At 60.0% G+C, this 13,254-nt stretch overlaps 4 protein-coding genes and 4 non-coding genes across 8 annotated transcripts; 7 read left to right on the forward strand and 1 right to left on the reverse strand.

Moving 5' to 3' along the window:
- Positions 1-849: 849 nt before the first annotated feature.
- On the forward strand, positions 850-4,361 carry EHS24_003537 (uncharacterized protein; the record flags this gene model as incomplete). The annotated part of the gene is made up of 6 exons (XM_028619206.1): positions 850-984; positions 1,070-1,196; positions 1,241-1,830; positions 1,874-3,421; positions 3,460-4,022; positions 4,067-4,361. 6 exons carry the CDS (start codon positions 850-852, stop codon positions 4,359-4,361), a joined length of 3,258 nt encoding a protein of 1,085 aa, XP_028472380.1.
- A 1,350-nt stretch (positions 4,362-5,711) lies between these two features.
- On the forward strand, positions 5,712-7,796 carry EHS24_003538 (uncharacterized protein; the record flags this gene model as incomplete). Its single annotated transcript, XM_028619207.1, has 3 exons — positions 5,712-5,958; positions 6,017-6,347; positions 6,389-7,796. 3 exons carry the CDS (start codon positions 5,712-5,714, stop codon positions 7,794-7,796), a joined length of 1,986 nt encoding a protein of 661 aa, XP_028472381.1.
- A 205-nt stretch (positions 7,797-8,001) lies between these two features.
- Positions 8,002-8,100, forward strand: EHS24_003539. The gene has a single exon. It is a non-coding gene; the product is annotated as a tRNA-Val (tRNA).
- A 308-nt stretch (positions 8,101-8,408) lies between these two features.
- On the forward strand, positions 8,409-8,505 carry EHS24_003540. The gene has a single exon. It is a non-coding gene; the product is annotated as a tRNA-Ile (tRNA).
- A 337-nt stretch (positions 8,506-8,842) lies between these two features.
- On the forward strand, positions 8,843-8,955 carry EHS24_003541. Its single transcript has one exon. It is a non-coding gene; the product is annotated as a tRNA-Leu (tRNA).
- A 501-nt stretch (positions 8,956-9,456) lies between these two features.
- EHS24_003542 lies at positions 9,457-9,544 on the forward strand. The gene has a single exon. It is a non-coding gene; the product is annotated as a tRNA-His (tRNA).
- Positions 9,545-10,283: 739 nt separating this feature from the next.
- EHS24_003543 (uncharacterized protein) lies at positions 10,284-11,935 on the forward strand (the record flags this gene model as incomplete). Its single annotated transcript, XM_028619208.1, has 5 exons — positions 10,284-10,619; positions 10,668-10,735; positions 10,778-11,019; positions 11,084-11,168; positions 11,302-11,935. 5 exons carry the CDS (start codon positions 10,284-10,286, stop codon positions 11,933-11,935), a joined length of 1,365 nt encoding a protein of 454 aa, XP_028472382.1.
- Positions 11,936-12,287: 352 nt separating this feature from the next.
- Positions 12,288-12,933, reverse strand: EHS24_003544 (uncharacterized protein; the record flags this gene model as incomplete). The annotated part of the gene is made up of 2 exons (XM_028619209.1): positions 12,288-12,335; positions 12,388-12,933. The coding sequence occupies 2 exons, from the start codon at positions 12,931-12,933 to the stop codon at positions 12,288-12,290; spliced, it is 594 nt and encodes a 197-aa protein (XP_028472383.1).
- Between the last annotated feature and the right edge of the window lie 321 nt (positions 12,934-13,254).

Here is a 13,254-nt window from a genome sequence, read left to right on the forward strand (position 1 = left end):
GATATAAGCTTCCGGCAAAGGATGGAATGTTAGCAAAGGCGTGTATGATGCGGTGTTGTTCCCATTGCACACTCTTTCTTTTTACGCAAGATCATGTCTACCGCTGTTTACTCAAGGTGTGTGCTGTTGTCGATATAACGAGGTCCAACGGTGGAGTTTATCGGGATGGTAAATATGGATGACGTTGTGGGTCTCCGTCCCCACTCTACGGCCCGAATACATCAGGGAACATTGAATGGCAGAACTGTGAGCCAAAAAAGGAAAACTCTGATAGACTGACGCGTCCATCGTTGTGCACACTTACGGTAGATGCAGAAAAAGCACACCATGGTCTCTTTCGTCGCGTAATGGGCTCTCCTGTAGCGAACAGTCGGAGCTTTGGGGGGGGGGGGGGGGTGCACGCGCCACTTTACGGCAAACCGATCAAGGAAGCGAGACGACGAAAAGGGCGAAAAAACACTGATGATTCCGACACGAACAAAAAGAGTCCCTTAGGATGTTGTCTGTCTGCATGCCCATCCGGGGGATAATACACTCTGGACATTGACTGCTGCGGTGCACAAATGAAACGGTGCAATTGACATGCATGCTGCATGCATGCAGGCACTGACGATGGCTGAGCGCTGAGAGCGTGTGGACGGTGGCGAGTGCCGCCTGGCTGCCACCCCCTGTGATATACAGGGCCATCCTACCCGGAAGCGGCCGTTGGGTGTGTCTCGATTTTGCCCCGCGCGCCCAGAGTTATAGCCGTGGGCGCGGTGGACGAGACATTGCTCGACGTCGGCGTGTCTTGCAACGTCTTTCATCTCTCACACACACACTCTCTCTCTCACAGATACCCCATACACCATGCTCGCGACACCTGCGTCGCCCTCAGCACACCAGCGGCATCCCAAGACGTTTGCAGGCATGCCCAGGCCACGGCAGCTGTGGCGTCTCGCAGTCGGCGCGGCTATCGCAACAATACTCTGCTTGATACAACTGGTACGTTGCGCCGCGGTCCCTCATGGCCGCATCGTGCGACCGCGCCCCTCTCCCCTCGCCATGTACTGACAAGCAGAACTGGCAGTCAAGTGGATCTGTCGCCAACCCCTCGGGCGTCAACTGGGCTGCAGTTGACCTCGACGCCGCACACGGAGGCCCCACGGTCGTTGCCAAGAGTCGCGTCCTCGTCACCGGCGGCGGTGGTATGATTGGTGAGTTGAGCAACTGCTCTTTCTGTAACTGACCACCACCACAGGCAAGCGTGTCGTTGCCCGCCTCCTCGCGTCCAACACCCGTGTCACCGTGCTGGACACCATCTTCTTTGACAATGAGCTCGCCGCGTTGCGCACCGCGTTCCCACGCGCGGATCTCCGAGTGGTCCACGGCGACATTCGCGACCCTGCCAAGCTCACAGAGGCCATGGACGGCGTCGGCGGTGTCGTCCACCTCGCCGCCGTGAGCCGCGTGCTGTGGTGCCTGGAGAACGACCGCGACTGCTTCGACGTCAATGTACGCGGTACCCAGCTGGTCATCGAGGCCCTCGGCGAGGGCTGGTTCATCCAAGCCTCGTCCCGCGAGGTGTACGGCAACCCCGACAAGCTCCCCGCGTCCGAGACGACACCGCGCAAGCCGGCCAACATTTACGGCGAGTCCAAGTCGCGCGCCGAGGATGTCATCACCGACCACATCAAGAAGAACAGCGCGTCTTACCAGATCAACGCCATCATGCTGCGCCTGTCAAACGTGTACGGATCGTCGGCAGACCACCGCGAGCGTCTCGTCCCAGCCATCATGACCAATGCCCTCGCCCACCGACCTATCCAGATTGTGGGAGGTGACCAGGACGTGAGTGATCGCACCGTGTGTGTGTGTGCTAACCCATGCGCAGCTCGACATGGTCTTTGTCGACGACGTTGTCAACGCCATGTCGCTGGCCATCAACCGCTTGGAGGAGAAGCACCAGAATGGCGAGACAGGTTCGGTGTCGGCGTTCAACGTTGGCACGCCCAGGTCCACCTCTGCCATGATGCTTATCCGCAAGATTCTCTGGCTCACAAACTCGTCGTCGCCACTCCAGACTCTGCCTGGAGACGCACGCTTCCCCGACAAGTACGTCGGTGTCACGTCCAAGGCCACCAGTGAGCTCGGGTTCACGGCCAAGGTCGGTATCGACGCTGGCCTGCACTCGCTGGCCAAGGCATACATCACCGAGACGCGCGGCTACCTGTCCGCCAAGCGTGACGAGTTTGCCTGCGACACGCCCAAGGCGTACCTCGCTCGCGACCTCTTGGCTCTGGACGGATGCTCCGGAACGCTGGCTGCCAATGTCGACGGACAGCCATTCTACGCCACGTATGAGCCTGCCAGGGACGGCAACCCCGATTTCTGGGGCTGGAAGGACGACGACGAGCCGCACCCGTGGGACTTTGAGGTCAAGAAGGTCAGCGGCGAGATCGTTGTCCAGCTCTGGCAGACACACGACGACAAGCGCATCCCGTTCGAGGTGCCAGGTGATGACGTTCTGAAACGCCACACCTCGTTCCACGCCATCGTTCAACCCGGCACGGGCTTTGTTTCGCTCACGCTGGGCAGCTCTGGGATGCCTCTGCAGACGTGGAAGGAGAACGAGGTCCCCGCCCAGCGTGTCTTGAAGGCTGGAGAGGCAAAGCCCGTGGCACCGTTTGCCTTCCGTCTGACCCCCTTCTGCTGTGCCCACAAGCCGGCCCCGTGGCCATTCTACCGCGACGACCCGCTTGCGTCGGGCATCCTCGACGCGCGTGCCGAAAAGGTCCGGTCGTTCAACGCGTCGCAGATGACGACGTTGTGCTCTCGTCTCAGCGCCGCCGATCAAGTCGCCGAGAACCGCATTGAGAAGCTCAACGCAATGCCCCAGCCTGTCGTGCTTGACCAGGCACAGCTGCCCACCGGTCGTCCTGCCGACTGGCGTGTGCGCAAGCTCGACACATGTACCAACCTCTGCGACCACCCGACCATCTGTGTGGACACGGGCGACTGTGCGTGCGGTCAGGCGACCTGCTCGCCCATCCAGCGCTTCCCGTTCGCGGCGCAGGCCAACCTGCCTGGCCTGTCGTACCCTCCCGAGACCTTTGACTGGGACGACGTGACGGCCAAGGACCCCGCAGCGCTCGTTGCGGCAGTTGAGAAGAGCACGTGGCTCAACGTCCTCCGTCCGTCGGCCCGCCGATACCTCTCTCGCACGCCTGCCTTCCCCGCCACTGCCGTCGCCAGGTGTCCCAACGACGTCGAGGAGAAGAAGAAGAATGACGCAGAGTCGTTTGAAAAGCTCCAGACCGAGTGGCACGGCTGTTTCTCCGCCGACTCTGTCATGGAGCGCGGCGCAAAGTTGATTGCAAAGGACTATAGCCCTGGTTCGCTGGTCTTCCTGCCATACTATGCCTACAACGGCGGCCTGAGGGTGAGCTATTCGTGCTGTAGGTTGAAAGCTGACAACAGTTCCCCGAGATCCCACCATGGGTTGCGCACGCTGTCGAGCCCTACCCCAAGGACTTTGACGTGAGCGACCTGATGATGCCGTTCACGTTCGACTGGGGCCGCTGCAACACGATCCTTCACAACCTGTACCGCGTCCGCGACTGGAGTTCCACCCCGGACGAGATTGTGCGCGCGTCGGCCTGGCAGCCAATGGGCGACCTGAACAGCCCTTGCTACTTTATGGACCAGGACGTGGTTATCCCCGCACGTACCTGCCTGCAGGACAAGCTCCGTGAGCGCTTTGGCGCCATTTCGCATGTGCCACCGTCGCGTGCGCGCTCGGTCCTCGTCACATTCAAGGGCAGCCCGAACGGTGCCGGATCGTCTGTCCGCCAAAAGCTGTCGTGTGACCGTGTGCGCAGCACCGAGCCGGCCAACCTGCTCGGCGGACATGCGCTCAAGGCGTTCTGGAACGAGCTCAAGCCCGGAGCGGACTACCTCGAGACCATTGCCGACACGGTCTTCTGCCCCCTGCCTCGCGGTACAACCGGCTGGGCCACGCGCATGAATGATGTGATCTATGGGTGAGTTGAGAGCTTTTGTTGAACGTCCAACTGACAACCCCCAGTGGCTGTATCCCCGTTCTTCTTGGAGACCAGACCCACCACCCGTTCTGGGACATTCTGGACTGGTCCAAGATCAGTGTCACCGTGCCCGACTATGAGATTGAGAACCTCGAGTCCATCCTCATGTCGTACACGTGGGCCGAGATCCAGCGCATGCAGACCAACCTCATCCTCGTCCGCGACGCGTTCCTCTACCCGTCCGAGGGCGACATGTTCTCCAACACGCGTGACCGCGGACCATTCTTCTTCGCCATCCACTCGGCATCGCTGCTCAAGCAGACCAAGTTCCCCACCTAAGGAAGGAAGATGGGAAGATGGGGGTTTCCATGGCTTGCTCGGCCTCTTCCAGTCTCCACACACACACGCACACAACACCCTCGAACAATGGACCATTTCACACCTACAACCATCATCCAATACCATTACCATACACCGTTGTACCAATAGTTTACGTTCCATGTCACTGCTTGTTTCTGGGCCCCCACCCAGCCCAAGCAGGCTCTGCTGGAATAGACCGAGAAGCGCACACACCCTCGGCAGATCGGCAGAAGGCAAATGGGGGGTTACCTCGCCGCCCCGTTTTCCTTGCCTCCACTTTCCCATATTCTCATCACCGGCGCCAACCGCGCCAACACCGCCGCCGCGGACCGCTCCGCCACCTCCACACACACCCCCGTGCTTGAATTGACCCTGTTGGCAAACATGGCTGCACAGAGTGGACGCCAAGAGCCTTGAGCGGGGAGACTAAAACCTGTGGCCTGTGGCATTGGTATTAAGACGAGTGCAGGGGGGGAAGGGAAGGAGGGTTCCAACTGCCGGTGCCTGCGTTGGTTGCTGCCACTACTGTACCACCTTGTTCTGGCCTGTTCCGCCAAGCACACCTCCACAGTCGGTCTGGAAAGCGTGAGCAGAGCAGAACGAAGACAGTGTGCGCGCAGTCTGTAGAGTGCAGTGCCATGTATGACGGGGAGCAGGACACAGCCACTGTATAAACAGCCAGGAAGCAGCCCGTTTTGATCTCGGCCAAAAGCCAAGCCCAAGCCCAAGCCCAGCGCTTGCCTATGTGGTCATCGCCGAAACCCATGTTTTTGCGGGTGAGTCATGCGCGCAAGAGTGTCGCACATGCCCGTCGCCAAACGACATTGCGCTCGATAGCGAAATGTCGGTGCAAGGACGCCGAGATGGGTGGTGGTGTGATACCCCACAGTGTTTCCAGCAGCGAAGCAAAAAGATGCACCATGAGCATGGCCATGTCTGGGAGTGCGGTCGATGCATATGCTGTCGTCAACCACCAACATGTATACCTGTATGAGGCAGGGGGTGACCAACTGTGCGTGTCTGACTGGTGCGCCGGATTCTCGGTGCATCTAATATCCCCCCAGGCTGTGGATCTCGGCCACCACCGGGTGTGCCGTGCCGTGCCGTCGCTTGCCGGCTGAACCGCACCATCCCGCCGGGCCGACGGCCGGGAGGGAGGGAGGGAAGGCGACCTGGGGTGGGCGACCAAGAGGGCGACGGCGATTACTCGATGGGCAAAAGGCAAACGGGCAGCAAGCACAGTACTTTTACCCACTCACTCCCACTTACCTGGACCCTCGTCCTCTCTCCCTCTTCTCCATACACAGCTAGATAGCTACTTACCTCACCATGTCCTCCAACAACAACGGCGCCTGCGAGGGCTGTACCTGCGGCCGCGCCGAGGGCGGCGCTGCTCCCGAGGCGTTCCCCGTCAACGGCGTGGGACCCGCAAACGTCGCCGACTACGAGTCGTTCCCGCGCGAACCCCGCTCCTTTACCGCTCCCCCCGAGGGCGTGTATGCGCCTGTCGAGACCTCGTCCGGTCCCAAGGTGCCCCTGCGCTCCAAGAAGTGGTTCAACGACCTCGAGGACCCAGGTGAGTGCACAAAGTTAGATCGCTCCCCGGTGATTGCTCAGCTGACACACACTCGTAGGAATGACGTCCATCTACCTCGAGCGCTACATGAACTTTGGCCTGACGCTCCCCGAGCTCCAGGAGGAGAAGCGTCCCGTCATTGGTATTGCCCAGACCGGCTCAGACCTGTCGCCCTGCAACCGCCACCACATCGAGCTCGCCAAGCGTGTGCGCGACGGTATCATCGCTGCCGGCGGTACCCCGCTCGAGTTCCCCTGCCACCCCATCCAGGAGACTGGCAAGCGCCCCACGGCATCGCTGGACCGCAACCTGTCATATCTGTCGCTTGTCGAGGTGCTGTACGGCTACCCTCTGGACGGTGTTGTGCTGCTCACTGGCTGTGACAAGACGTGAGCTTTCAAACTCCCTGACACGTGAGCTAACAGACCAGCACCCCGGCCATGCTGATGGCTGCCGCAACAATGAACATTCCCGCGCTGTGCTTGAACGTCGGCCCCATGCTCAACGGCTACAGCACCGACGGCAAGCGCCTCATGGGCTCTGGCTCGGTGGCGTGGGACAGCCGCGCACAGTACGTGACGGGCAAGATCACTGCGCAGGAGTTTGTGCACAACATGGCGCTGTCGGCGCCCAGTGTGGGCCACTGCAACACCATGGGCACGGCGTCGACGATGAACGCCCTCGCCGAGGCCCTCGGCATGGCTCTGCCGGGCTCGGCGGCCATTCCCGCCGCGTACCGCGAGCGTGGCGCGTGCGCGTACCAGACGGGCCGCCGCATCGTCGACATGGTCCGCCAGGACCTCAAGCCGTCCGAGATCCTCACCAAGGAGGCCTTTGAGAACGCCATTGCGTGCAACACGGCCATTGGCGGCTCCACCAACGCGCCCATCCACCTCTGCGCTATTGCCAAGCACATGGGCGTCGAGCTCAGCACCGCCGACTGGGAGCGCGTCGGCTACGAGCTGCCCGTCATTGTCAACGTCAAGCCCGCGGGCGCCTGGCTGTGTGAGGAGTACTATCGCGCCGGCGGCCTGCCATCTGTCATTGCCGAGCTCCTCGAGAACGGCAAGCTGCCGCACCCCAACGCCCTGACGTGCACGGGCAAGTCGGTGTCGGATAACTGCAAGGGCGAGTTCTCGCTCGACCGCCGCGTGATCATGCCGTTTGACAAGCCCCTCAAGTCGCACGGCGGCTTCCTCAACCTCCACGGCAACCTGTTCGACAGCGCCATCATGAAGACGTCGGTCATCTCAGACAAGTTCCGCAAGCAGTGGCTCGAGAACCCCGAGGACCCCATGGCCTTTGAGGGTGCCGTCGTGGTCTTTGATGGTCCCGAGGACTACACCCGGCGCATCAACAAGATGACCACCATTGACGCGCGCACCATCCTCATTATGCGTGGCGCCGGCCCACAAGGATACCCGGGTGCCGCCGAGGTCGTCAACATGCTCCCGCCCGCCGAGCTCATCAAGCAGGGTCTCGAGCTGCCGTGTATCGGCGACGGCAGGCAGAGCGGCACGTGCGGCACTCCGGCCATCCTCAACGCGTCCCCCGAGGCCGCGTCCGGCGGCATGCTCGGCTACCTGCGCGACGGCGACGTGGTGCGCGTCGACCTCAACAAGCGCACCGCCAACGTCATGCTCACCGACGAGCAGATTGCCGAGCGCAAGGTGCAAGTGGGCTCGTACCAGGAGAACAAGATGCCCAAGAACCAGACACCCTGGCAGGAGATCTTCCGCGACTCGGTCAGCGAGCTCTCGGACGGCATGGTCCTCAAGCAGGCCACAAAGTACCAGCGTATCGCACAGACCATGCCCACCCCGCGCCAGAACCACTAGTGTATTTATTTGTTAGGCTGTACATTGCACCATGTTACCGATGAAGAGATCTGACAGGTGGGAGGTACTGTGGGAGACGCCTGTGAAAAGCGTAGCGCGAGTTGGATCGTCTGCCGCGGGAACACAAGGCAAGAAAGGCCAATGTTCCTCTCCAAGTTTTACACCACAACGATCCTATCTCCACGACATTGTCGATGAACATCAAGGCGATTTAGCTCAGTTGGTTAGAGCGTGTGCTTAACACTTGGATCCTCTGGATCGAGCGTTGCGCACAAGGTCGGCGGTTCGACCCCGTCAAACGTCATTTTTGGCTCTCCGTACATGTCCCAGAGGTCCCCGTCCATCCCCCAAGCATCGGGACGGGTACGAGGTACATGACGGGGCAGGACGAGGCGTAGCAGCTGCGTTCAGGGATGAAATGGCATGGGAGGCGGAGAGAAAAAACTCGCCGCAATCACACCGACGCGGCGCTTCTCTTGCCATTTTCTCAGTTGCCCTTGTCCTGCAGCCACGCAGACGTCGAAAGCACCCACTCTGGCACTCGACGCGGCAACCCAGGCGACGTGGGGACGCTCTCATCGAGGTGCAACCGCCCAAATGACAAACATGATCGGCCGCTTAGCTCAGCTGGTTAGAGCATCGTACTAATACCCAGAGCCTTGGTTACTAGTCCATGCGGAGGTCGGCAGTTCGATCCTGTCAGTGGTCATCTCTTTTGCCTCCCGTGCCACCTGCACGGCGCCGGGCAGCGTTTTTGGACGGTTGGTGGACGCGGGGGAAGGTGAGGTGGTTGGTGGGGCTTGGGGGGCGCCGGACGGGAAAATGTCGAAAATTCTGGCGAAAAAAAAAATCTACTTCCGCGCTGTTCTGTTTTGGAGGCTTAGCCATTTCAGTCTGTCTGTGGAGGAGGTCTCCCGTGGTCATGGCGGTAAACCGAGCCGCGCGCGTGTGGAGGGCATCACCCCGCGTGCATGTACGCCCGCAGGTCGCTGAAAAGGGCCGTTGGGAACGCTCGCGCTCGACACAGAAACGCTGTTGATGTATTCGGCGAGATGGCCGAGCGGTCTAAGGCGCTGTGTTAAGGTGACTCCCTCCTTCGAGCATCAAGGAAGAGCTCATCCGCAGTCTTCGGACGTGGGTTCGAATCCCACTCTCGTCAGCAGAGGATTCAGTTCCTCCCAAGCCAACCTTTTTGGCGTTTGGGGGGCCAAGGACGACGGTCGGAGGAGGAGGCGATGGCCGACGACACAGTGCCACATTGGACGGGTATATTGCGGTGCTCCAGCGCTTGCGTGCATGCCACAGCCCCTGGTGGGAGACCCGGAGGCCTGTGGCTGTCGTGCAGGCCTGTGACCGCCGCAGGTGTCGGTTGGAGGGAGCCATGGTGACAGGCATCTTGTACGAGGTCATAGTTTTCAGCGGATCGTTGAGAATGTGGCGCCGGCCGATTCATTATCTACGCCCCGCCCTTTTCGCCCCCGACGGCCATACCTCCCACGCTTTGGCAGTCAAACGTCTGGAGCATGCAGGAAGGTCTCACAAGACTGGCAGAGATGAGTTGAGGACAGAAGAAGGGGAGGTGCATTGGAGTACGAGGTCGAGGGTCAAGACAAGCGCGCTCCGAATTTTGCGCGCTGTATAAAAGTATAGACATGAGAAAGCGGCTGTAGTGTAGGTGGTTATCACTGTTCGTTGTGGCTGATTAGATCATAACTGAGCCAACCGCTGTTCGACTCAGCGCAGCCGCATGTTTTTGCCTGCAGGCATATGCATCTGCATGTGCACCACTTTCTTTTAGACCTCTGGTAGCTCTCCGGCGAGAGGTGTGGCATGGCGAGTTGATGGTGCTGATCACTTGGGACGTGAGTGGCAATCTGTGCGCCTCGGAATCACTGGTGTGTATCCCTTGCAGAGCGATAGGCTTGATGCGCTTGGTGATTACAAAGACATCGTTGTGTTAGCCCAGGCTGCTAGCGAGTCAGCATACGCGATCCACGGCCCACGGCCACACTATTGCTCGTCCACGAAATGCCTGCAGCGAGTGCTACGTTAATGGCAGCCATTGTGTTCGGCAAGGTGGTCGGCACAGGCACACTGTTACTCCCCGCACCCCAACGGTCTAACCCCGCACGCCACTACAGTAGCTTGGCGTGCGTGCCCACCTCTTTGGGTTCCCGCAGCACTCCTCTGCGACCATGCGTCCAGCTCGTCATCAGTCAGCCCCCCCCCCCCCCCGAGTGCTTGCTCTGAATCATGCAACAGCCGGCCTAGATGTGTAGCGCGTCCGTGCTCGGCCGCGGGGTTTAACGGATCTGCGTTCACTAGTTGAACGTTGTTGTCAACGCCAGCGGCCAGCGGCGATTAGGTCCACAAACAATGCCTACCATGAACGCCGCCGGCAACCAAACCTGGTTTTGACGCAAGATGATATACCCAGTTTCATGGTGCATCCATGGGGCCCAACCTTTTGAGATTGCTTTGACTACCATGAGCGACTCTGTAGGCGTACACGCGCCTACAACAACGCGTGAGCCCTCGGTGGCAAGAGTGGACGACTACACCTACACCAAGACCACAAAAGACAGTCTCTACGGTGGCGACAAGTTGGGGGATTCAGCAGGGAGCGAGTTGCCGGATTCCGAGACTGCAACACGGCTGTCCCGTGTGACTTCCACCACTGTCCATGAAGATGCAATTGTCGGTCACCATGCAGAAGTCAAGGAACTCGACGGCGAGGTCGTGACGTTTCCCGACGGCGGTTGGCGGGCGTGGCTCATCGTCATCGGCGCAATGCACATTCTGTTTGCGACCTTTGGCTTTGTTGTGAGTGGACACATCGATCTGTAATGTAACCCGCGACTAAACGTGCAGAACGCATGGGGCGTGTTCCAAAACTACTACAAGGAACACATGTTCCCCGACAAGACGACCAGCGACATGTAAGCCCAAGGTGCTCGAGTCATCATCAAGCTGACAGGCAGTGCATGGATCGGTTCACTGCAGTACCTGCTCATTTACCTGCCGTCGGCGCCGATGGGCCGCCTGGTGGACGAGTCCAAGTTCAAATGGCCATTCTGGACCGCATCGTTACTGTACCCCGTATCCATCTTCCTCACCGCCCAGGTCAAGACATACTGGCAGGCCATCTTGGCGCACGGTATCCTCTTTGGCACTGCCGCCGGCATCTTGTTCTGCCCGGCCATTGCCATCGTGACACACTGGTGTGAGTGGAGCCGTCGCTTACAATTTGCCGAAGCCGAATGGCACGTTTGCTGACAACACTACAGTCTACTACCGCCGCGCGCTCGCCCTTGGCGTGGTGGCCATCGCCAGCTCCCTTGGTGGAACCATCTTCCCTATCCTAGTGTCAAAGTAGGTCCAGCTGACTAAAATTCTGAAAAGCACCCACCAGCTAACACGTTCCCAGCTGCCTGAAGACACTCGGCTTTCCATGGACGATGCGCATCTGCGGCTTTGTGCTGCTATACTGCTGCACGTTTGCTAGCTTTGTCCTCCGGACACGTCTCCCTCCAAAGGCCGCTCCGGGAGGCATGTTCAACTGGCCCGCGTTCAAGATCCCGTCGTACGCATGCTTTGTGTTTGCGGGCTTCCTCATCCAGGCGGGCCTGTACACTCCGCTTTCGTACATCGATGTAATGGCGACGCGAGAGGGCCTGGGCAGCTACAGCACATACCTCGTCGCCATTGCCAACGCGTTTTCAATGGTGGGACGTATCGGCCCGGCGTTCTTTGCCGACAAGACTGGCGCGCTCAACATTCTCATTCCTGGGTTGATAGGCAGTGCCATCACGACGTTTGCCTGGCCGTTTGCGCACACCAAAGCGAGCCTCACGGTCGTGGCGGCCATCAACGGCGTGTTCCAAGGCTGCTTTGTCTCGCTCCTCGCCCCGGCCAGCGCCGCGCTGGGCAACATCGAGGATGCCGGCCGCAGGTTCGGCGTCCTGTCGACTGTCGGCGCGTTTGGATCGCTTCTCTCCGCACCAGTGTCAGGCGTCCTCCTGGAAAAGACCGACTTCCACGGCGTGTCATATTATGCTGGCTCGATGATTCTCGGCGGCGCCTTGTTCTTTGTGTTGGCGCGCTACTTCCACCTGGGAGGGTGGAGTGGGCGGTTGTAAGATGGGTTGTGGAGAGATTAGAAGAGATAATAGGAGTGGTTAGACATCGCATCGGACTTGTATCGTATTGCACAACCTTGAATGCACCGCACTGTCAGTAGCCTGGTGAGTTGCTGGAGGGCGATGACCTGTTGAGGGGCCGACCCAGCACAAGGCAAGCAGTAGGCCCCGGGGGGCTGGTCTGTCACTCGCGAAGCGGCTCGTGCCTTCCCCATCACCGTGGTTGGCCATGGCCTGGATGTTATGCCCCGTCGCGTCCCCAAGACAGGCGGTGGAGAGTGACATGTCAGTATCCGTGACGCACGCGTCTTGCCATGCCTAAAGGTCTATCATCACACTAATGCAGCCATCTCTACTTGCGGGCGCGGAGCATCTGGACGAGCTGCACACGCTGGCGGATCTGATACCGTCAGCCATGGCCCGGTTCTCTGGCTCTTGTAAAAAGGACTCACCTCCTCCTGGAAACGACGACGGAAGCGCAGGCCCTTTGTACGCCACCTCAGAACGTTGGGCTTGATGTGGTACTCGCCCGCGCGGATATCCCTCTTGGCGCCGGTGCTGCCCATGATGCCGTTCACGGTGCGCTGAGCAATAGCGTAGGTCTTGTGCATGACGGCCTCGCTGCGGCCCGTGAACTGGTTTCCGGGCCAGGCGTCGTTCTTGTTCAACGACCCGTCGTCGCGCCACCACGCGTCGGGCTCGGTGTCCTTCTCGGGGATGACGTTCTGTCCAAACTCAAACTTTGGCAGGCCTCTGAAGCGAGAGGTCGAGGTGGGGCCCGGAGCAGGAGCGGCGGCAGAGTCCCTGGTGGTGAAGCCCTGGTCGACGAACGAGGTTGGCTTGGACCACGAAGACGAGAAGCGGACAGCAGAAACAGTCGACGAGGACGAGGCGACGGGAGAAAGGCGGAGCGCCTGGGCGGCGAGGCCGGACTGGCGGGCTGCCGGGGTGTTGACGACGCTCCTGGCGGCGTAGAGTGTGCGGAAGGCGGCCGACATGGTGTGGGATGGAGACGAGGTGGAATCGAGATTGATTTCAGTTGTGCGCGCAAAGAAAACGGCCAGAGCGATCCATCTTTCGTTCCGATGCCCTCCCACAATTTGCTTCCGTCAATCCTACCTCGCCCGGTGGAGGGGGTCCGTTCTGTTGCTTGTTGGTTGCTCCTGTTCCTTCCTACTGCGGCAGCGAGCTCGCATTCTTGCATGTGCAAATGCGTCTGGCAGCTGCTTGTTTGCCTGGTGTACTACCTGCTTGGCCATCTGACAAGCGAGTTGCTTTTCGGTGTTTGCTACGCCGCTCTGTCCGAGAAACCGGAGAGA

The sequence above is a fragment of the Apiotrichum porosum genome (assembly GCF_003942205.1).
Source record: "Apiotrichum porosum strain DSM 27194 chromosome Unknown scaffold_17, whole genome shotgun sequence".
Taxonomy (NCBI): domain Eukaryota; kingdom Fungi; phylum Basidiomycota; class Tremellomycetes; order Trichosporonales; family Trichosporonaceae; genus Apiotrichum; species Apiotrichum porosum.